This window comes from Rhinolophus sinicus, linkage group LG02 (assembly GCF_036562045.2).
Source record: "Rhinolophus sinicus isolate RSC01 linkage group LG02, ASM3656204v1, whole genome shotgun sequence".
In the NCBI taxonomy this organism is placed as follows: domain Eukaryota; kingdom Metazoa; phylum Chordata; class Mammalia; order Chiroptera; family Rhinolophidae; genus Rhinolophus; species Rhinolophus sinicus.
Genome location: NC_133752.1, coordinates 148,608,103 through 148,632,363, shown reverse-complemented (window position 1 = coordinate 148,632,363; position 24,261 = coordinate 148,608,103). Strand labels below are relative to the sequence as shown.

The 24,261-nt window shown below is 45.6% G+C and overlaps 1 protein-coding gene across 1 annotated transcript in view; it reads left to right on the top strand.

Annotated features, from left to right (window-relative positions):
* Positions 1-13,153: 13,153 nt before the first annotated feature.
* The window catches only part of ACVR1B (activin A receptor type 1B), a 33,743-nt gene continuing 22,635 nt past the window's right edge, over positions 13,154-24,261 (top strand). Inside the window, exon 1 of the mRNA XM_074325661.1 lies at positions 13,154-13,333. Coding sequence (XP_074181762.1) covers positions 13,243-13,333 — 91 coding nt within the window. The 5' untranslated portion in view covers positions 13,154-13,242. The remainder of the gene's footprint in view (positions 13,334-24,261) is intronic.

Below are 24,261 nucleotides of genomic sequence, written 5' to 3'. Positions count from 1 at the left end.
CTACCAAATTGAAGTAAACATTTTCTTTGTGTACATACTTTACATACTTATAATCATGGTGAACATTCCGTTTTGTGTCTGGTATTTTTCACTTAACATATCATAAACATTTTAATGTTTCTATACAGACTTCATTGTAATGATTGCATAATATTCAATACAATATATTATATAATTTATGAAGCATATGTATTCTGTTTTTGTCTATCATAAATCATGCTATAATGTATATCTTCGTGGATGAGGCTCTTTTAAATTAGCTTACATTGATTGTTTTAATTACAAAAGTAATACATAGTCATCTTTGAAAATGTTGATGACAAAGATAATTAAGAGGAAAATTGTAATTTCACCATCCAAATATAAATCTTGTAAACATTTTGCTAACTATCCTTTCAGCTCTTTTTTATCCATAATTTAAAAATAAATATTAGATTATACTCTACATATTTTATAACTTGCTTTTTCCCACTTTAACTGTATATCATAAACATCTTTTTGTGTCATTAAATACTTTTCTACAACCCTTTGTACAGATGAACTTTATATGAACAATTCTCAATTTTTTGAACATTCATTTGTTGCCAATATTTTACTGTTTCAGCTGCAACTATGATGACATTCCTGAGTCAAATCTTTATGCACATGTCTGATTATAGTATTTCTTTAGGATGAATTCCTACAACTGGAATTGTAGGGTCAAGAAGTATACGGATAGGCTTGGGATAATTTCTAGGAGAATTGTGAGGTCCACGTTTAGAAATTCCCGAAGGCTCTTGATATGTTGCTATTTTGCTCTTTAAGAAAGGCTGCCTTAATTTTCAAGAGTGGAATTTTAGTGGGGGTGGAAAGGAGAGTGGTTTCTGTCCTCTCAGAATCACCTCTCAGAGGAGAGACAGATGGTGTGCATTGGGTTAGGGGACCACCTCTGGGCTCTCTTCCCTCCCTCCCCTGCACCCTCCAAGGCGAGCTCCCCTACAGTCTCAGGCATTTCAGGGTAATGGCAAAGAACAAAAGACTTGGGTTCCAGGTGCTGGCTAAACGACTCCAGCAAGTCCCTTAGATGTTCTGAGGTCACAGTTTCCCTAACTAAGTGAGGTTAATTATACTTACTCTGGACTCGCATAGTTTGTCTCGAAGGTAAAGAAGAGTAACACATCAATTATAAGTCTCTAGTCTAAGCCATGCATTTGTTCAGCCCCACAAGGAAACAATGGTGTCGTGCACCGCGATCTGTTTCTGAAAAGACGATGGAGCCATGGTAGTGGAAAGTATTGAAACATGGCATTTCACCCACCTGGCCAGCAGTGGGGCAGAGCAGGAGTGACCCCATAAACTCCTTCCTCTTGCCCCTACTGTCTGCATCTGTTCTGGGGGCTGGCATGGTGGCTGGTCCACTATTGTTGTGGCTGCAACAGTCGCGGTGGGCTTTGATCCACAACCCCTTCCTCCCCCAAACCCAGGCGGCCCCTGGAGGTTCCCATGGCAACAGCATGCCTGGGAAGGACCAGCTTGAGGAAAAATAAGATTTTACTGTAAGAAAAACTGGCCAGAAGCCACAGGCAGGGCAAGCTGGGACAGGGGCTCTGTAGGGGGGGCTGGTCCTGAGACAAAGAGATGGGCGCGCGAGCTGGGCGATCTGTAGAGCACACCTGACATGGTTTGAGTACTTACTATGGCCAGACACCATTAAATGTGCTGTGTATCTATTGCCTTGTTTGATCCTCATGACAAACCGATGAGGTATGACCATTATTATCCCTGCTTTACAGGTGAGGAGACCAGTACGGTGAGGTTAAAAATTGGTAGTTCGCATTATAGACCTTGAGGAAGTCCTCAGTCTCCTGTCCTTTGGCAATTGATAAAGGATGGTTTCCTTCTATCCTCACAAAAATTTTGCAAGATAAAAATTATTATTGCCACGTGACTGGTGAGGAACCCAAAGGTCTGAGAGGTTAAGTGATGGGCCCCAAATCACACAGCTAATAAGTAACAGAACTGGGATTTGAACTCAGATGTGTCTGAACCCAGAGCCCATGGTCTTTCTTCTACTAAAGTATCCGGAAATAGATCTGGACTTTCACGTGTTTCACATGGGTGCATTTACCCAGAAGCCTGGAGAGGCAGGTCATAATTGCTTAGTATAGCTTTAGGGGGTGTGTGTGTGGAGGGGTGTGTTTCCGTGCCTTTCACACTGTGCCAACCCTTTCCCAACACATCCACACATGCACTCATACAGGCCCTGGCAGGCTGACGCCGTCCTCCCACCCAGGAATGGGCCCGTCTACTCAAAACAGGCTTCCCAGGCAGGTGAGCCTGCCCACACCTGCTTGCTCACCTGGGAGAGGCTGTTAGAAGGCACCTCTCCCCACCCCAACTCATTCTGTGTAACCAGACTTGGGCTTCCAAAGCGAGGGAGAAACTTCCAGAGATCTGTGAGGTCACTGGAACTTTTGGGATTTTTCCCTAAATAAAGTGGGGAACCTAAATTTCAGAGCTCAGAGCCGAGGCTGCTTAGGATAGGGAAGGTTCTAAAAGACACCATCCCTATGGTTCTTCCAGTGTCTGCTTTTTATTTAATATATGTAATTATTTGTCCCCTGATTTGGTTATTTTCTTGATGGTGGCCTCTGATTTTTAAAAGTCCCACAATCCCTGTGGTAAGAACAGTGGCCTTCTGTCTAACTATCTGTCTTTCTGTCTCGTCTCTGACAAACTATTCCATATTTTCAACTGAGAGCTTACCTCTAAGTTCTTGAAGAAAAATCACGACATTTGCAGATCAGTCATTGCACAGATAATGATCCTATGTCTTCCCCCTCAAAGGCAAGGTATGGTATATAAGGGAAACTGAAGACACGTTTAGACCCACCCCTTCCCACCTCTACAGACTCAAGGGAGGCAACAGAAGCCTCAAGTCCTGCCAAGTTCCCTCTCAGATGGTGGACTAGATAAGGGGCGGAGAGCTGATAAGGGGTAGAGATCCAAAGGCCTATCTTGAAGCAGGAAGTTGCTACACACTTTTCCACTGGAAGCAGAATTAAGGCTCTCTCCCTAGCTCCACAACCTGACTTTCTGCCTCCATCCACTTTCCTCTGAAGTACCCGCAGTATGTCCCTGGAGTGGCTTGAAACCATCCTAAGAGGCTTGGACACCCCAGCTTTCTCCAGCAGCTGGCAGATCCCACCATGCTTCGGTATAAACCCGATTTCTGTTCCATGCCCAACTGCAAAGGATCGGAGTAGAAGAGGTAGCGGCACTAAAAGCAGCTCCCAATTTCTCACTTGTGTAGAAACCAGCCATGAAGCCCTTCTTTAGAGGACCCAGCCATCCACCCGTAGGACATCATGGGCTCCAAAGTGGAAAGGACAAGGGGGGGACAGGCTGCAGACTCAGGGAGAAGAGCCAGAAAGTGAGGAAGTGGGGGCTGGTGGGAGAGAGAACAGAGGGGTGATTATGGTCAAAATATGTCACAATCGTGTTTGTTTTTTCCTCTGGTGGAGATATGGGGGTGAGGGAAGGCATCCCTGCTGTCTTGAGCCCTGAGCAGCTGTGCATGTGCCCCACCTGCACCCCCAGCCTGGCCCAGGCATGCAGTGGGCACTTAGTAAACGCACACGGGAGCTGCTGGTTATGTTGATAAGATGACGGTGCAGCACTCAGTCTGCGAAGTCCAGACTTCTGTCTCTCCCACCCCCTGGGAATTTCATAAATAAATCCCTGGATCAGTTCCAAGAAGAATTTCAAGGCTTCTCTGCGTGTGTGTGTGTTTCCAGAAACACAACAATTTTACATGCTGCCTGGTGTGCAAACTCCTAAGTAACTCATGGTGGGGGGTGATGAGGGCTGGGCACAGCAAAGAGAAGGTAGGGGCCGCATTGGGCCAGACTGGGTCAGGCAAGCAGCGGTTTACAGCGTAGGTTCCAGCTGGCTCTGCAGCTGGCTCCGATAACCTGCCTCCCAGACGCCCCGTCGGCCCCAGGCTCAGGTTGCTCAGCCTTCCCTCCCCCACCCTTTGGCTCTGGCAGTATTCTCCACCACGTTTTTTGCAAAGTGCTGGGGTCTGAAAATAGCATAAAGGCACACACACACTCAGGCTATAGTGTCAATTCCTGTACCACAGAATGATCAAAAAGGAGGGAGAATGGAGGGTACAGTGAGAACCCCAGGGCAGCTTCCTGAGCAGAGAGCAGTGTGAGTGTGAGGAGAGGCAGAAGACAGGGCTGGACACTTGGTGTGAAGAAGGGGAGAAAGGAATGGGGAGGAGAAAATGAGATAGAGCCCATGTCTGTGTGTGTGTGACAATGTGACAAGGTTAATAGCCATGTCTGGAAGTGTGTGTGTGTGTGTGTGTGTGTGTGTGTGTGTGTGTCTGGGATCACGAAACCAAAAGCTGTGTTGGTGTGACCAGTTGGTCGAGGGTAATCTGGACTTCCCTCCTGGACTGTGAACTCCTACAGGGCAAGAAGTAAGAACTTCTTCTGAACCACTTCCAAGGCCCAGTCCAGTGCCTGGCACATAGACATTCAATACATGTTCCCAGGATAAATAAATGATAGATGGAGGTGTGGATTTGCTAGAACATAAAATGATGGCAATAAAGATAGTCCAACTTCAGACGGTAAAATTAGAACTAGGTGCCCCAAAGTCAGAAGATTCCATCAGTCAACAAGTATTCACTGAATGTGGGGAGGGAAATGGAAGCGGTGGGGTTGATGATCTATAGCTGAGGAAGGAGAGATGAACATACCGGGTGGGGATGATGGGGGCACTTCCTGAAGGAGTCAGACCCTGAGCTTACTCTGAAGGGTAGGCACAGTTCCTTGAGCTGGTGTTCTAGCCGGGGATCCATTCCGAGGTTACAAAACAAACACACTCAAACCAGTGAAAGTGAAAAGAGGATTTTCTGGAAAGATGCATGGGAATCTCAAAGAAACCAGTAGTGGAAAATACAGCCAGATCTCACAGGATCTGAGAAGACACTGGGCTGGGTGTGTGTTGAGGATAATTTGACTGTTAGAGTGGGTGAGGCTGGAGGGTGTGTGCGCACGCACACACCAGCAGGTACACCTGGGTAATCTCTCTCCCCTCTGCCTCTGCTTCTCCCTGTCTATGCACCCTCTCCTCTCCTGGCTCACCCTGCTGCCACATGGCCCAGCATGGCTTCCAGGTACTACTCTGTAGCATCTGCCACCATCTAAGTAACTTGTATTCCACGCCTCGTTAGTTCAAATGCTCATGAAAGAGCAGCTGAATAGCTTGGCCAGTCTATTTATTGCTTTCCCTTGGTTCAGGGGCCCAACCCTGGTGCAATCATCTGTGGCCAGAAGGCAGACTGTGCACTCACCTAGGAGAAGGGGGTGTAGGCAGGTGAGAGTCACAGACTCTTGTGGTCCAGATGGAAAAGAGGAAGCAGGGACTTTCCAGGCAAGGAAAGACTATGAGTAAGGATTTAGGGTGTGTGTGTGTGTGTGTGTGTGTGTGTGTGTGTGTGTGTGTTTAAGGGGAGGGGGAGAGAGAGAGTGAGAGCGAGAGAGCCAGGACGATAGGCAATAGGCGAGCTGTGAGGACTGGGATTAGCTGGGTGACCTTGGGTCAGTTATTTAATCTCTCTGTGCCTCAGTTCCTCATCTCTACAATGGGGTGAATGGTAGTACCTGTCTCCTGGGTTTGCTGTGAAGATTAAATAAACAATCCATGTAGAGCTCTTAGGAGAGTACATGGTCAGTCTCTGCACACTATTTTTTTTATGTGTAGGGGAAGTAAGTCTGGATGGATATCATGTACAGGTCTTGACTGCCGCTTTGGGTTCCGTCCTAGACAAATCACTTCTCATCTCTGGACCTCCGTCTGTAACACAGACTAAATCGTTTCTAAAATCTGCTCCAGATTTAGAATGCCATACATTTGGCTGAGTGTTATGGGGCAATAGGAGCCTGTGTGTTCTCAGGAAGTCAGATAACAAAATGATAGGGGCCTTCCCAGTTACGCAGGGGCGTGCCTGCTGGTTGCAGGGAGGCGTGGCCATGCCGTAGGGAGGTTGTAGGGCTAGCAGTACCAGAAATGTGGGGGATAAAGCTCTGGACCGCGGTGGTGGTGGTGGTGTGGGGGGTGGGGAGGGGCAGCCAGATAGACAAAAGCTCAGAGGTCCACAACAAAAGGAGAATGACCAGGAGAACCATCCTGAGTGGCCACTGGGCATGCCCGGATAGAAACTGAAGTATGAATCATCAAGGCTGAGGGCACTGAGCCTGTTTACCAAGAAGGCGCTGGGGTAGAACAAGGTCAGTGTGAGGGTTAAAGAAAAGAAAGAAGCCTTGCCTCTAAGATCATGAAATGGCTTCTGGAGCAGAAAGGGAGCGATAAATGTCTGGGGAGGGCTTTCTTCAAGAGCACCCATGCTCAGCACCATCCCAGAGGACCACTGGCACAGACTGCATGCTGCTGACCACCTCGGGTCCCTGACGCTGCCCGGGTGTCTCGGCATGTGGGCTTCTCAGGCCTGTAGCCGTCCTTCTCACCAGCCTCCCATCCTCAGCCACCAGGAGCGTCTCGTTCAAGGTCCCTCCATTGCCTACGCTGCCCTCCTTTGGTTTCCCTCGACTCCTTGGCCCATCTCTTCCCCCACCACCCCTATACCCCACTCTCAACCTTTTAAGCCTCCAAACATCCCCTCTTCTGCTCCCACCCTGGGTTGCTCACCACTTCCAGAAGAAACTGTACCATCAAAGAGGCCTCTGCTTTCTGTCCTGCGGCCCTGGCCTACTGCCACTCTGACAATCCCCTTCTGCTTCTCTGGGTTCCTAGACACCACACTCATGCTCCACCGTGGCTTTTACAAATTCTCACCACCCGCTTCAAGCACATCCACCATCACATGCCATCCTGTTTCCAGATCATATTGTGTTAAACAGGAGGCCATGACTGCTCCTTAACAGATCACCCAGGTGACCGGCCAGCTCATGCCTATAGACTTTGTTCACCTGATTTCTCCAGCCTCTGACAAGATCACTAATATTCTCCTCCAGGTCAAGGCTACTCCCCGTACCTCTTGGTCTGGATCCTGTGCCACTGTCCACCCGGGTTCTGGTGCTATCACTTATTCCTTCCTCTTCCTGTATTTTTGAGCAATTCTTGGCTCCCTTATAGCCATCTGAGTTGCAGTCTCTCCTTCTTACTAAAGCAACAAAACGAAGAAAACACTTCTATGATCTTGTGTCCTTCTGGAAATCCCCTTTTCTTTCTCTCTCTTGTCTAGTCTGGAAATCTGTATTTTTAAATTGGATTATTTAGCCTATTTATATGATTATAATCATGGATGTATTTGAATTTATTTTCACCATTTCATTTTGTGCTTTCTATTTATCTCACCCTAATATTATCCTTTTTCTTTCCTTTCTCATCCTATTTTCTTCCTTCTTTTGGATTATTTTTTATCTCATTCTCTTTCCTTCCCTCTCTTATCCTGGAAGTTATGTACTCTATTTCTCTTCTATTAGTGAATATCTGACAATTAGTAAAATACACATGAATTCATACATAAGTTACACATTTGTTTAGCCCTCGATTTTGTAAGACATTTTCTACGAACATACAATTCTAAGTTGACTGTTATTTTTTGACTTTGGATTTTTGACTATGTAGACTATATTTTTTGGAATTTTTGTCTGTGAGAAGTCTTTGTCGCCTGAGTTGAAGATGGGTTCCTCTGGAGACGATTTGTTCTTCCTTCCAGGTACTACCAGGGGGTACTACCAGCCCAGGACCGCTTGTATATAAATAGTGTATAGTTTTTCAGACCACCAAGGTAGGGTGAATTTGGAATGAGAATAAATCATGAAGGCCAGCTTGGGCTTATGAATCCTCAGGAAAGATATTCCCCCATTGTCACTCAGAGCCAAGGTTCAGGTCAGGAAATTTCCCTTGCAGTCTCCTTGAAGAGTGAATTATTCCTAGTTCATCCTTCGACTGAGTGTACTATTACCCCTTGTGGGTCACAGCTTCGTGTGAAAAGTCGTTTATTAGACAACCCACCTTGGGCAGACCTGGGTTTTGCATCCCGTCTCCTGCATCCTGCCTGCCATAGAAAACCAAAATTCAAGTTCACTAGGTATGTGAATATTCTTAAGGGGAAAGCCAGCTTTGTTGCTCTGCTTTCCTCTCTTTGTTCCTTAGTTTTGATTTGAGTATTCTGTGCTTTCTTGCTAGCTTACTGAGTATTTTGAGTTGTTTATTCAGCAGAAGGTTTGCTCAGGGAAACTGGTCTATCATTCTGAAGAAAATCTCCCCTTCCCATCATGGCCAGGTTCTTTTAAAGAACAGATGATGCTCGGTCTTTCTAAGCCTTCACCTCCCATTCACTTATAGCTCCCTGAAGTTAGGCCTCCACACCATTTTCCACTGAACCTGCTCAGGTAAACATCACCAATGGGCGTCAAGTTATTAAATCCTAGACACTCTTTGTTCTTCATCTTACTTGACCCCTTCTCAACTTTAGATACTACTGATTTCTTGAAACCCTCTCCTGCCTTGATTTCTATGTTTCTATTCATTCCAGGTGCTCTTCCTACTTCTCTGGTCCTTCTCGGTCTCCTCTTTCCTGCGGTATTGCTGTACTTCCAGAATTTGCTCACTCCCCGGAGATGTTTGAATAGCTATTATATACTACTGACTTCCAAATCCATATTTCCAAGTCCCTACAGGAGACCTTCAAACTCAGCATGCCCAATGGAGAGCTCATTATCTTCCTCCCAAACCTGCTGTTGCTAACCTGCTGAATGGAGCCAAGCAGCCCGTCACCCAAGTCAGATTATCCTGGAATCATTTGGCGCCATCCCATTTCCTCTTCACTTCCAATCAATTTTGTAGTTTCTACCTCTTTAAAATCTCTTGACTCTATTTCTCTTTCCCATCTCCATTGCTGCTGCCTACGGTCTTGTCTAGGCTACTAGAATTGCCTCCTCTTTGGTTTCCTTACTGCCAGTCTTGCCTTCCTCCAACCACCTGCACTGAGTTCAAGTTCATTTGGTTCAGCAAAGTGGTCTTTCTAAAACACAAATATGATCAATTTACCCCCTTGCTTACATCCCTTCTAAGTATACTGGAGAAAAGTACACTTCTATGTGCAGTTCCATGTCTGTTTCTCCAACACTACCTTTCAACTCTATCACCAGTTCCCTTCACTCTGCACTCCCTGGGGGTACTGCCTTGCTGCTCCTGGTTTCCCTAAATGCCAGGCAATTTCACCTCAGTATCTTGCTCAGACTGTTCCCTCTGCCAGCAACAATCTCTTGCCTTCCCTTGACCCAGACAAGCCTGTCTATCTAGGGGACATTCTTTGCTCTTCCAACAGTCAGCTGTAGCATGGCCTGTACGTGAGACCTTTCCTACCTCCTCGGCTTGTCCCTGCAGAGTTGAATCATCCATGTCTTAAGTGCCCCCATGGACCCTCTACAGGTGTACACTATAGCAACACATTGTTGCTTTTTTAAATGCTTGTCTCTAATAGATTGTAAGTTACACGAGGGCAAGGACCATGACTTACCTATGTTTATATGTTGTGCTGGGTATAGTGTAGGTGTTTAACAAGTGTTTGTAGAATGACCCTGCTGCTTGCTCACCAAGACAAACTGTGCTGGATCCCCTAGGAGGTGGGGTGTCTTGATGCACTGCAACCCAGATGGCAGCTGTACCACCAGGTGGTCTAGTCAGTGGAGCCTGGGAGTAAGACTTTTTCCTGGAAAAGTGAGTCCTGGCAGCTCCGGGGAATCTCAGGACAAAGGGACAGAACAGGGCTGACTAGAAGTTCATAGACTGTGATGTGGGTCCAGCCCTAAAAAACACTTTGCTGAGGACTTCAGGGATGGTAAGAGAGCCGGGCTGCAGCAAGGAGCACAGGTAGATTGGACGCTTTGTCCCCATGCAGCTCGGGACCTAAAAGGCAAGGTAGATGCACCACTTAGGAAAGCTCTGACTTGAGCAGATGCCCCAAACTCTCAGGAATAAGATGTGAAGAACATAACAAACCTCCCCCCCCCCCCCATCAAGTCTAATTTCCCACCTGCAGCTGGCTCCTGAAGACCAGTCTCTGAAAAAGCACGAGATGCTGCGATGTTGAAGAAGCACAGAACAGGCGGGCTGTGGCTTTAACACTTAATTATATGGGAGTCTGGGCAAGTCGCTTACCTTCCCTCCTAGGTCTCAGTTGCCTCGCCCATAACTGTGCACACCCTGACATGCCTCACCTACTTCATAGGATTGTAGCGAAGGTCAAATCACCATCATAAGAATAGCAATTCTTTTTATATCACTTCCTGTGTGTCAGAGACTATGCTAGGTGCTTTACATACAATATCTTTATCCATCCTCACAGCCTATTGAGACAGAACTATGAGACAGAACTATTATGATGAGCTCCATTTTACACATGAGTGAATTCAGTTTTAAGGAGGTGAAATATCTTGCTAAAGCCAAATGCTAGCAAGTGGGCTGACGGAGGTGGCATTTGGTCTGTGGACCCAGCATTCTGGTTTCCTGGGCTGTATATTCAGGTATGTGGCTGACCTTGCAGTTTAGGAGGAAAGCTACCACAGGTGCCCTCTGGGATTCTTGGTCCTGCAGCCACAGTGGCAGCCATTAGCAAGGATTAGGGAAGAACAGTCCCTTCCCCATGGCCTTAGAGTCATGCTCCTGAGGGGTCGGCTTTCTCTTCCCAACCACAGGGTTTGGTGAATAGACTGTTGAATAGGGTCCCCCCAAAATGCATGTCCACCCAGAACATGTGAATGGGATCTCATTTGGAAATAGGATCTTTGCATATGTAGTCAAGCTATAATTACTTCAACTTGGGCGGCCGGTTAGCTCAGTTGGTTAGAGAGCAGTGCGCCTAACACCCAGGTCACCGGTTCGATTCCCACATGGGCCTGTGAGCTGCGCCCTCCACAACTAGATTGAATAAAAACAACGGCTTGACTTGGAGCTGATGGGTCCTGGAAAAACACACTGTTCCCCAATATTCCCCAATAAAAATTTAAAAAAAAAATTACTTGAACTTGGGCCCTTATCCAAGGACTGGTGTCTTTATAAGAAGAGAGAAATTTGGACAGAGATACAGACACAGAGGGAAGATGACCATGTAAAGACGGAGGCACAGATTGAAGTTATGCTTCCACAAGCCAAGGAATACCAAGGATTCTGGGAACCACCAGAAACTAGAAGAGACACGGAAGGATTCTTCCCTAGAGCCTTTGGAGAGAACATGGGCCTGTTGACATCCTGGTTTCAGGTTTCTAGCCTCCAGCACTATGAGAGAATAAATTTCTGTTATTTTAAGCCACCCAATCTGTGGTGTTACAGCAGTCATAGGACACTAACACCGTCACCTAGCACTGGGCCCACCACAGCTGGGAGCCCTAAGGGTGGGTAGGGCAGAGTTTGGGAGATGAATTAAATGGACTAGACAGAGGAGGTGCCCATGTGGGGGGCGGTGAGGGAGAACAGTATAAAAATAAGGTGTTTACTCATCCACCTACACTGACCCACTTGTAGACAGTGCCTTGGCGTGACTTTGTACGTGTGTTGGGGGGAGAAAGAGTTGTGTTTGGGGAGTGTGTCTGCAGTCTTGTTTATTTTCTGGTGAGGATGGGTGTTCTTCAATTGGTGACAGCTTACAAGTTGAGAACTCCATTTGAGAAACTCCTCCTTCCACCCTTTTGTCATCATCATCTCCACCCCTAGATCCTAGACAATGAAACTAGGCTTAAAGAGGTTAAAAACTTGCCCAAGTTTTCACAGCCAGTTAGTAAGAAAAGGAGAATTCAGATCCAGAACTGTGGCTCCAAAAACCCTACCCTTTTCACCATCTCAAGCTAAAGTGAACTCTTTTTCAGAAAGATATGGTGATTCAGCTTACTTTTCATAAGCATTTTTTTCTAAATTTGAAAGTAACACTTGTTTATTTATAAAATATTTAGGAAATACTGAAATGTTTAAAGAAAAAGTGAAAAATTATTCTGGCAATAACTACTGATAATATTGGATAATTTCTTTCCGTTCTTTTTTGCATAAAGATACATACTATCAATAAAATTAGGCTAATATTGTAAACAGTTCTGTATTTTGCTTTTGCTTTTTAATTTTTATTACATTCATCAGGGTGACATTCGTTAGTAAAATTATATGGGTTTCAAGTGTACATTTCTATAATACATCATCTATATATTGCAGTGTGTTCACCACTGAGAGTCAGTTTTCCTACCATCACCATATGTTTGACCCCGTTTTCCCTCTTCTACCACCCTCTTCCATTTTGCTTTTATGTTTCACATGCTCTCATTTATCATTATCATTCAACATTTTCTCATGTCATTAGTTTTTATAAAAATAATTTTTAATTACTAAATACTACTCCATCATATGAATGGGCCACAATTTGTCTTGTTATTGTCTACTTAAGTTTCTAGCTTTTTACAACGGTAAACATGCAACAGTTAACACTTTCAGTAAATATTTGTCCTCATGTCTATTATTTCTTGAAGACAGGGGATAATACCAGGTATGAATATTTTAGGGCATTTGATACATAATGCCAAGTTGTTTATCAAAAGGGTTCTACCTGCCAGCAGAATAGAAGTGCCTCATAAGCACCCTTACCGAGACTAAGTACTATCATTAAAAAGCCTTGCTATGTTCTGAAAAGGGGCATCCCATGATTGATCACAGGTTGCTGAGCGTCCAGAGGATTGCAGGGGGGAAAATCAGTTAGCAGACAGTTGCGAGGATCCCGGTGGGACGAGAAAGGGCTTGGGGCTAGGCAGTAGAGACGAAGGGAACGGAAAATTGCACTGGACTCGTAGAACATTCGATGCGGGGGAGGGGGTCGGTGCTGATAAGATAACCTGCGCTGGGTGGGGTGCAGAGGAGGGCCGAGGCTGCGTGTTCTGCTCCGCCTCCTCCGCGTCGCGCTCACACCCACCCGCGAAGGGGGTCGAGGGGCGCACCCCTCCCACCCCTTTAACAGGGACACTCCCCTTTAAGGCGGGCGCCCGCGCGCACCCGGCCCCGCCCTTCGGGGGCGCGCGCGGCGGCCGCAGCGCCGGCTCCGCCGGGAGCGCACGTGCAGGCGCCGGGCGGAGGAGCGGGAGGCGGGAGCGGGGCCGCGGGAGGAGGGGAGGCGCCGGGGGCGCGCGCGCGCGCGCTGGGCGCTGCTGGGCTGCGGCGGCGGCGGCGGCGGCGGCGGTTACTATGGCGGAGTCGGCCGGAGCCTCCTCCTTCTTCCCCCTCGTCGTCCTGCTGCTCGCGGGCAGCGGCGGGTCCGGGCCCCGCGGGATCCAGGGTGAGTGCCGGGGCGGGGGGCGGGGGCCGGGATGGAGAGGGCCGGGCGAGAGCAAGGCCTCGCGCCGCGGCGCCTGGTCTACAGCGCGCCCCCTCCCCACGCGTACAATATGGCCGGGCGGGGGGCGCGGAGGAGTCGGGGTGACCCCCAGTGGCTTCTCCCGACCCCCCGAGGCTCGGCTGCCCAGCCGCGACCAAGCTCGCGCCGGACCCCTGGGGACCCGAGCCTTCTTCCAGACGGAGCTGGATTCGAGGAGCTCTCGAGGGTCGCGCTCCCAGCACCCTCATGTTCCATAGAAGGGAGTGCAGTCTTCCTTCCCCCAAATTTGGAGATCACGTTTCTGCCCCTCCACTTGTCCAGGGGCGGCGGTCTTCATTCCCTACCTCCAGATGCTCCTGGGGGACGCCTTTTCTCCCGCCAAGATTGTGGGGCAGGGGCGATGGGGTCTTAGCTTCTCCGAGGTACCCTAATGTTGAGAGTCCTTGGGCATCTCAAGTCAGAGTGGAAGGGGTCTCGAACCTTTCCTTCAGACCCTGCACTTGGGGCGTCTCTTCTCCCTCCTACCTCCCTCATGTTCTGGGGAAGAGAGTCACATTTCCCCTTCGCGCGGTCCCTTGAATTCAGTGGGGCAAACACCCCACCTCCAATACACATGCCCCGTGGAAGCTCTTTGGAGGAATAGGGACGAACAGGCCCCTCAGCCGTTCTGGAGCCTGCCTTTGGAATCCCTCTCACCCTAGGAAACCTCGTTCCAGAACGGGCAAGCAGCATCTAGGTGTATTTGCTTTCCGTCTTGCCTCCCCCACCCCACCCTAGGGGGCCCATTCAGTTACTCACTTCATGGATGCCTTTCAGGTGAAATTCTAGAACCCTCCTTCAACCCCCAAGATTATTTAAAGATCCCACCTCTGGACGGGCTCCCTGGCCCCTGGTCAGTACTTATTTACCTTCCCACACCATCCCTCTTCCCCACCCTTCTCCCCCCACCAACTCCTCCACCCTCACACAGCCTCATCTTACAACCCCCACAGCCGTCTCCCCATACCTCCACCCGCCAGCCCACTATGGAGGTGGTTACCTTTCTGTGGGACCCTCAACTGGGTGTTTTGAAGAGGCTTTGGGGGGCTGAGAAGAGCAGATGAAATCCTAAAATATTTAATTGAAGAGAGTCATCCCCAATGTGTTTTGGCATTAGGGTAGCAGATGAAGGTTATATTTGGCGGTTATATTGAAATGATTATTGACCCACAGATGGATCTGGGAGAGACTGTCAGGCTTGTATTCGCTCCGATGTACAAAGCCTGCTGCTTTGACTTCTCAGCAGCCCCTAGCCTTCCAGCAATGGGAGATGGAGTGTGTGTTCTGTGGCTCTCTTCGCCACTAAAAATAATGATTCTCAGGTGGGTTCAGGCTTCTTTAATAGACCAGACAATCAAGAAAAGACATTATCCCACTTTGGAGTCTCAAAAACAAGTTCATTATCTCCAGGTTTGGTATTTGTTCCCAGTGGGGTAGCCTGTGCAGTGGGGTCTTTGTTCACTGGCTAATGCTTCTGTTAAGCACCTCGTGTGTGTGCCTGGGTCTCGCTGCTCTGTGCATGGTAATATGCCCTGGGTCTGATCAACACGGTGAAGGTGTATGAACACAGCCTGACGTTGGTGGTTAAGATCGTGGTTTTTGTGAATAATGTTTGCTGGGCCTTATTGTGGGCCATGTTTTTGGAAAGGGTCATGTAATGTTATTTCTCTAGTGGGGTGGTAAATAAGGAGACTCAGCCTTCAGGTTGTCATTTCATCTGAGTATGAATAAATCTTTAAATTCCTTCCATAGGAATTTTTATCTTGTCTCTACTATATCCAAGATTGTTAACAGCCATTTCTCTGTTGATTTGGTGTAGTGTCTGTGGGGCTTTTCTTGTTGTGAGCCTAGTTAAGAATGTTTAATTGATAATCCAGCTGGTTCTGAATAGGGCAGAGTTCATTTTTTTGTAACCGTCCTAAAATGGATGTTTGTTGGGGTGAGGATGGGTGGTCATAATAGGGAATTAGTTTCTTTTTTTGGTAAATTGGAAATTAGGTTGTGTATCCAGCAAACATTCTCGAAGGCCTTTAAACTTCTTGGCCAGACACTACAGTTTTTTCCGGGACACATCTAGTTGCCAATAGTGCATGCTACAGAGACCACTGTTGCAAAAGGCTTAAAGTAAAACGTCAGTTCTGGGAAAATCGAGGCTGTGGGATAACAAGAAGCTGATTGCTTTTCTCCCCTGCATTTCCTCTGTCATGCTTCCCTAGGTGGGCTGGAGGAGTGGCAGAGACAGGCAGCCGATGCCTGGTACTTGGACATGACGTGAGGGTAGCAAGGGATAGGTGTTTCTATTAATTAGTGAATTAATTTTGACTTAGGAAAAGGCCAGTGATAAGGAGAATGAGTTCCAGGTTTTAAACAGCATCCATTTGATAGATATACTGTGCTTTTAGGCCTCGCTTTGGAATTTTCACGTTACTATTTAAAAATGTAAAATTGCGTTAGTTAGTAGCAGGAGAGCATGACATTCATTTCTTAAGACAAAAGCAACAAGGGAGACATTTGAGGTGCTGATAGGAACATTTTGAATTTCTGTGAGCAGACTAAAAATCTCATTTCAGGCCAAGTCTTGTAATTTTGTTGAGTGGACATGGATTTGAAGTACAGTGAAAGTGAACTCTTATAGAGAAAAGGGGAATCTCTGATTAGTTTTATTAAAAGAGCTCCTGGGACAGATATGATTAAAACATAATAAGATGGTTAAAGGTTAGAGCCAGATGGAGGGAGGAGGCTGGTTTTCCGCCCCAGAACTTCACTCCCTTACAGGTTGTCCTTGAACAAGTCACTTAACCTTTCTGTGACTACCTCGGTTTTCCCTCTGTAAAGTAAGGAAACAGTCCGTGTCGCTCTGATTGGGACATTTGTGAGACTGACTTACTGATAGCCAGTTGGCTGGGAGGTATTTTTAGACATAGTTTCTGACTTCAGTGAACAAGCAATGCTGGGTTACTTTTTATCTTATGGGGCAGAATAACATACCCTCCGGATTAATGGAAGCACCACGTGTCACAGTGTGGTTAATTTCTTCTTATTTGTGCATTTCTGTAGACCGTGTCAGATTTCCTCAAGTTAATTTCTGTCTTTTGACAGGCTCTTGCATCGTAGACTGGGCAGCGTACCTGTGCTAATCAAAGGCAGTCGGGAGGGAGTGACCTGCTTTAGGCTTTATTGGTTTGGCAACGTTTTAATTCTTACGCAACTCTGGGTATGTTTATGGCACTATGTAAATGTTACATAAGAACATGGAGGCTGAGAGGTGGCCGGAATGGTGCCTGTGAACACAGGAAGGTTAGACTGAGGACTTCAGCTGAAAGGACCTTGGGAACCTGCAGTCAGTACAGGAAGAAGCAGCACTTCATTTTCCTCTAAAAACGTTTTTAGATGATTGTGTCTTTCAGGTGGACTGCTGTGTTATAAATAGGTTTATTCTCCACTGGTGAGCTAATTGTAACCTTGCTACCAAAATATGAATCAGAAAACGAGGAGACATGCTGCTGCTTTCAGCATGTCCTGTTGGAGCTGCTTGTTGCATTTTGGAACATGAGTTGAATTGCGTTGCAGTCTGTTCTCATAATAACTCAGGAGTACAGGGTGTTGAGGTGGAGTGGAATTCTCAGTTCATGGCGCTTCAGATCTTCTTTATTTTTGAAGGTTAAATTGGAATACTGAAGTGGCTCTTTTGTTTTAATTTTGAAGTCCTTATTGTTTACTGTTCAGTTTTTGCTCAGAGCAGCAGTGAACATTAATTCTGGAATCCCACCTCTTTGTCTTGAATTCTTGTTACTTGTCTGTTATAGGAGGGGTTGATATAAGGGGTTGATATCTTACTTTCTTCTCTGTATTTATACGCAGAAAATCCTGAGTCCTCTTTCTCATCAACCCCACTGCTGCTGGAGCCCATCGGTTCTGCCTGGGCTGGGATTGCTGAGACCTTTTAAGGAATCAGCTCTTCAGACCCGACAGCCCCCCGCTGTCTAACTTGCATTTCTCTCTCTGCAGGCATTGCCTCCTGGCCAGGTTCAAAAACCTGCTCTTGATTTTTGCTGGCCTCAGTTTCTCTCCCACACATATGGTTTCACCTGAGCTTTGGCTCCAGAGGCACCATCTCTGCCCAGGTCTGTTCTGTCTGCTGGCTTCTCCATCATGGATAAATGGAACACCGTGCGAAACTACTATTGCAGAGTGTATCTTTCTTTCCCTTACTCTGTAGAGTTGCCAGAGTTTAGCTGTGAAGTTTCCAACCCAGGTGATGTCCCTTGCTCTCTGGGTTCCAGAGACAGTGCCACTTCAGGCAGCTCTGGGGTTCTTTCTGGTTTTCTCTCTCCACTTAATTGTAATCTGCATTTATCTTGCTAAATATTTTGAGTTTAACATAAGGAAAGTAACTGCCTTTCCCTTTTAAAGTATCAATCACCCCTAATATTTACACAATAACGTATAAGAGAATTCTTTATTCATTTGGTTGGGTACATGCCTGGAGTGGTTCTTGGCATGGGGAAATAACAGAGCAAGATGGACAAAGATCCCTAAATCCCTCACTGTTAGGGAACTTACAAGTCCATTGGCTGAGACTGCAGACAAATAAGTACACACAGTTATCATTCATGAGTGTTGTGAAGAAAATAAACCAGGGTGATGTGCTGAGTGTGTCAGGAGCTGCCATATCACATCTGTCAACTTCATTGTTTCATCTGTAAAATGGGGCTAATACAGTCATCTTGTTATTCGTGGCTGTTAAGTTCTGTAACGTCAGCTTGAACACTGCGAACACTGAATTAGTGAAGATTGAACCATTGCTCCTGGGAAAAATACATGGTTAGGGTCCTGTGAACCACTGGCCACGTTTTCATCAACCGCTCAGTGTGTAACCTTGTTTTACATGTATTTCTGTTTAGACACCTTGTGTAGTATATATTGTTGATTATTTAACATTGAACTCAAGGCCAATAACACAGTAATGAACGCCTGAATGAAGCTTGTCTAATCTACGGATTTTCTCTGTAAGGCACATACATCACTGTCTTCTTTAGCATTTCAGCACTACACTTGGGAGCCATCTTTTTTTTTTTTTTTTTTTTTTTAAGATTTTATTGGGGGAAGGGGAACAGGACTTTATTGGGGAACAGTGTGTACTTCCAGGACTTTTTTCCAAGTTAAGTTGTTGTTCTTTCAATCTTAGTTGTGGAGGGTGCCGTTCAGCTTCAAGTTGTTGTCCTTTCAGTCTTAGTTGTGGAGGGCGCAGCTCAGCTCCAGGTCCAGTTGCCGTTGCTAGTTGCAGGGGGCGCAGCCCACTGTCCCTTGTGCGGGAGTCAAACCGGCAACCTTGTGGTTGAGAGGACGCGCTCCAACCAACTGAGCCATCCAAGAGCACAGTGGCAGCTCAGCTCAAGGTGCCGTGTTCAATCTTAGTTGCAGGGGGCACTGCCCACCATCCCTTGCGGGACTCAAGGAGTTGAACCAGCAACCTTGTGGTTGAGAGCCCACTGGCCCATGTGGGAATCGAACCGGCAGCCTTCGGAGTTAGGAGCACGGAGCTCTAACCGCCTGAGCCACCAGGGCCAGCCCTGGGAGCCATCTTAAACAGTGATATCAGTACCACCAAAAACACAAAAAGGCAAAAAGTATGGCACTGACTAGACCATGAAACGGGCACACCTTTATAGCAGGAAGGCTGGAACAAGGCAGAGTGTGGCCTTGGACCTCCTCAGCTAGTGCATGGGCATTGGGTGACTCAAGTTGTTCACCGCTCTGTGCGTGTCGGCAAATGACCGTGAGAGCACTGAGAGTATTGATTTTGGAGTTACAAATACATTTTAGCAAGTGGGCAGATTCACAGATACGGAATCCATGAATAATGAGGATCAATCATATTTTGTTAAAGCCGTTCAAATAATTGTAGCAGAGAGAAAATTATATGAAATTCCAAGGACTCCTAAAGGTTTCACTGAAGCAGAATTTTATATATACAATTAGAAGTCCTATTTCCAGCCTGTAAACACACACACACACACACACACACACACACACACACACACACCCCCCCCCCGAGGTGATCTAAAGAGTCCTTTAACATTTATTGAGCGCCTACCATATGCTAGGCACTGTTGTAGGCGCTAGGGATACAACAATAAACAAAAGGAGACAGAAATGCCTTCCTTCATGAAGCTCACCTTCTGATAGGTGAGATAGGCAAAAAAGAAATCAAATATAAGGTGATTTTGCCAACCGTAGCCCACCCTCTATCCCCCTACCCGCAAGATTCCTGGCCTTTAGTATACACACCTCTTCCAGTTATTCAATTAAACATGAATCTAGGTACTACTGGGAAGGGATTTGTAGATGTAATTAAGGTCCCAAATCAGTTGACCCTCAGATAGGGAGACTGTCACTATAGACAGGACCTAATCAAGCCCTTTGAAAGCAGACAGTTTTCTCAACTAATTGCAGAAGAGGAAGGCAGAGAGACTCCCGCCAGCTTGGAAGAAAGTAAACATCCATGTGTGAACTGCCCATGGAGCCATGCGGGCAGGAACTATAGGGCGATTCTAGGAGCTGAGAGCGGTCCCTGGCTGTCAGCAAGGGGGGAAATGGGGACCTCAGGTTTTCATCCACAAGGCAGTGGGTTTGCCAACAACCAGTGAGTTTGAAAGAGGTCCCAGCCCTAGGTGAGAAAGCAACCCTGGCTGATACCCTCATGCTGTGCCTGCACTTCCAGCCTGCAGAAACTGAGATAGCAGATAGGTGCCGTTTTAAAACAAACGTATGTGGGGGACAGGGGGTAAGTCAGATGGTGATGTGAGGAGAAGGAAAGCAGGGTAGGCTGGAGGGTGCTTGAGACCTGGTACCTGGTCATCCCATTGATGGACCTTGCATGTGACAAGTCCTTCGACCATATGTGGCTTCCATCTACTGCTTATTACCTTTTCTTAGATATTTGTGAGTATTTGGAACAGAGAGGAGATTTGGGGTGCTTTGGACATAGTTTTTTTAAATGATTGTGATGTTTGAGTTGAGGAATCTGAGTTGAAGCATATTTTGTTTTTAGTAATTGCCTCAATTTAGCCTTGTGCCAAATCTTCGTTTATCATCTTGGTATACGTTCTACACTTAGAGTAGGTAAGATTGAATCAAATTCAGTGTTCATTTCTAATATCTAGGACAAAGCTGGATGTTGAGAGGGATACTAAGAGTCTGTCCTTGCCCTTTCGAAGTTTATACACAAATCGACTTTTCTTCTGCCTGTTGGAACCACAAAACTGTAAAGAGTTCATACCCTTCTCGTTGACTGGGATGACAGTAGTAATAAAAGCTTCTGATTGACCAAATGTTTCCTGTGTACTCAAGCATCATGCTAAGCACTGAGTTACATCGTTTCCTCTATAAAGCTATTCTCTGAGGCACTCATCCCCATTTCACAGGTGGAAAAACAGAGGCATGCAGAGGTTCAGCAGTAGGCCTGAGATCTACCTGACTCCAAGCATGTGCTCTAAATACTATACTATATACTCTGATGCCTATTTAAGTAATTTTCTAACCAGTCTCTGCCTCCAGTCTCCCACTGTTCCTCCATCCTACTGTTGGATTTAACTTGGGAAAATCCACCTCTGCGCCTGATTCCACTGCTTGTATGTGGCCTCCAGGACCAACCCCAGAGCCCGTAGCCAGTCAGTTTAATCTGGCCTAGTCTCCCTTACTGCCCTGTCTCTCCCTGGAACCTGGTATTGTTGCATCTGCCCATTCACTGAGGACCTAACATGCCTTGTGCTTTTCTTGGCCTTGGCCTTCTCTTCTTAGCCAAATCCAGCGTCCTCCAGTGTGGGACCTTCTTTGCCCTCCTGTCTTCCCCCAGTCAATGATTCCATCCTCTCCGCTTTGCTCTTTGGGCCTTATTTGTAGTATAGAGATTCACACTAGTTTATAGTCGTCTGCTCCTACCATTCTCCCACCCTCGAGTCCCTAAAAATGGATGCTAGGCACTGGCTTATTTTTCTTTGTATGGCTGTGTCCTGTCACACAGCCTTGCATATTTTAAGTACTTAATATATTTGTTTAATTGAATTCCTTCATTTCTGTCCTCTCAGCAAAATCCTAGGTAAATAATTCCAATTCAGTCCTGCTATAATTTTATTCTCTCCTGTATATACAGATTTTATGCCTGTCACTCAAAAATACTGCGAACATTTGTGCGTTACTTGGAACATCATAATCTCTCTTCCTACCTCACCTCTTTCATCTCTGTTTCTTCTACCACCTCCCCATTTCATTCCAGCCAAATGAACTTGATCTCAGTCTCATTAGTTTTATGCTCAGCCCCAGCTGAATTTTTTTTTCCCTCTTTCATTGTCCCAGTTGCCAGAAACAACCGTTCTTATCCCTTTTCTCACTCAAAAGTGATGTACACTGTCTCGTCTCCTCTGATCCATAGTGTAGTAAATAGGTCAGGAAGCAGATACAAAATACCACTGATAAATACCCTCCCCGGCCCTAAAAACTCACAAATATGTCTGTTTAAATACAACAAACAAAGAAAACAATGCTTTTGCATGTTCGTGATAAACTAAGTAAAGGAGAAATACCAAATTCCCAGTAGATAGTCTAAGTATGGCGCTGAGTCTATATATGCTCATTGGACACGCTCTGTCATCATGATGCCACTCATTCCAGTTTTACCTTGACATTCTCCTGGGCAGCAGGTGGGCCCTTGCTCCATGTTCAGGTATTTACAGTCAGCCATAAATTACGTTGCAATGACAGGTCTCCTTAGCATAAACATCAAACGTCTCTTTTGAGTGAGAACAAAGCTTTCATTCTCTAGACCTGAGGCTTAGGGGTGAACTTGTTTAAACAGCTCTCTAGGGTTGGGTTTGTCTCCAAGTAGAATGTCAGAAAGGCAGTTTGTAGAATAGATATAGTGTGAAGCTGGCTTTTCAGACACCTTTCTCTTATGCAAAAACCCCATTCTGAGACCTTTTCCCAGATTGGAATTAAATACCAAGCTTATCAAGTGTCTTATTGTTAAATCTGTGGGTTTTTTCCCTCCTCATACAAATAGCTTCCTTTATTAAGTCAGTTATATTTTGTTCGTAAGTGTTTTTTACTAGTACAGTTTTTTGGGGTTTTTTTTTTTAGGTACCACCAGCTACCCATGTAAAATTTGACTTTATTGTGGCTCTTGGGTACTTGAGAGTTTTTGTTTGGTTTTGTTCTAATGTATTTTTACAATCTAATTTTGATGATTGAGAAAGGTGAAGGTGTAACTTGAGTCTTTTTTACCAATAGCATCTGATAGCTTTACTTTAAAGCTACAAGATGTCTCTGCTTAGTTTAGTTAGCACTTTGGTTGCTGGTACAGTGTCAGTTACCCCCTATCCCACCCCCACGAGGACCAAGCATTACCTCTGTTTTATGACAGTTCAGTGCCAGACATCTCCACTTTTTAACCTGATTCAGGATTTTCATAAACATACTTGCAGTTGTCTAGATTAATAATTACTGAACAACTTTTTTCTTTGTTTTTAAAGCAGTGGAATACTTTTTAAAATGAAAATGTAGAAACGTATGTAAAGTAGATGAAAGCTGACCCCCTCTGGCAGAGCCCCCTTCCCTTTCCAGTTCCTAGGCTGAGACTTATGGAATGAGAATCATGATATACAGTGCAGTTTGCTAGCACTTGGGCTGCTGGTACAGTGTCAGTTACCAGTTGCTGTCCCTCTCACTTTGCCAGTGAGAAAATGGTGAAGAAAAGGGGGACACTGGTTCCCTCTTCGTGGAGTTCAGAGGTTCCTGGGACATCTTGGGGAGCCCAGAGGTGGAGGGAGAACACAGTCTGAAGAACACCGTACTTAGTTCTTTTTCCTATGCATGTGTTAGGTTTTTGTTTTATAATTGAGATTATATTGTTTTACAAAGATTTGTGGTATTTTTAAAATTGAGATTAAAACATATAATATTTTTCGCCATTTGAAAGTGTACATACAATTCAGTGGCATTAAGTCCCTTCATAATGTTATGCAAACCATCAGCCCTGTCTAATTCCGGAACGTTTTCTTTACCCCAGAGGAAACTCAGAAACGCAGTTCGGTAGTTACTCCCCATCCTCCTTCGCACCCAGCCCCTGACAACCACTAATTTGCTTTCTGGATATTTAATGTAAATGGAATCATACAATATGTGGCTTCTTTCCTTTAACATAGTGTTTTCCGAGTTTATCCATATTGTAGTATATGTATATCGGTAGTTGATTCATTCTTATGGCTGAATAATACTCAATCATGTGAATATAGCACATTTTGTTTATCCATTCATTATTTGATGGACATTTGAGTTTCCACTTTTTGACTTTTGTGAATAGTGCAGTTACGAGCTTTAGTGTACAAGTTTTTGTTTTCAATCTTTTGGATATATACCCATAAGCAAAATTGCTGGGTTATGTGGTGATTCAGTGTTGAACTTTATCCAGGAACCATCGAACTGTTTTGCGCAGTAATCCTACTGGCAAAGTGTGAGGGTTCCAGTTTCTCTGAGTCTTCACCAACACTTGTTATTTTTCTTTTTCATTTTCTTGTGGCCTACCTAGTGGGTATGAAGTGCTATCTCATGTGGGTTTTATTTGCATTTAAATTGAAATTCATTTGCATTTGAGTTGATGTTGAATACCTTTTCATATGCTTGGCCATTTGTGTATTCGGAGAAATGTCTATTCAGATTCTTTGCCCATTTTTAAGTTATTTTTTGTTGTTGAGTTGTAAGAGTTCTTTATATAGTCTATGTCTGAGACCATTATTAGATACATGATTTGCAAATATTTCTCTCATTTTGTAGGTTGTCTTTTCACTTTCTTG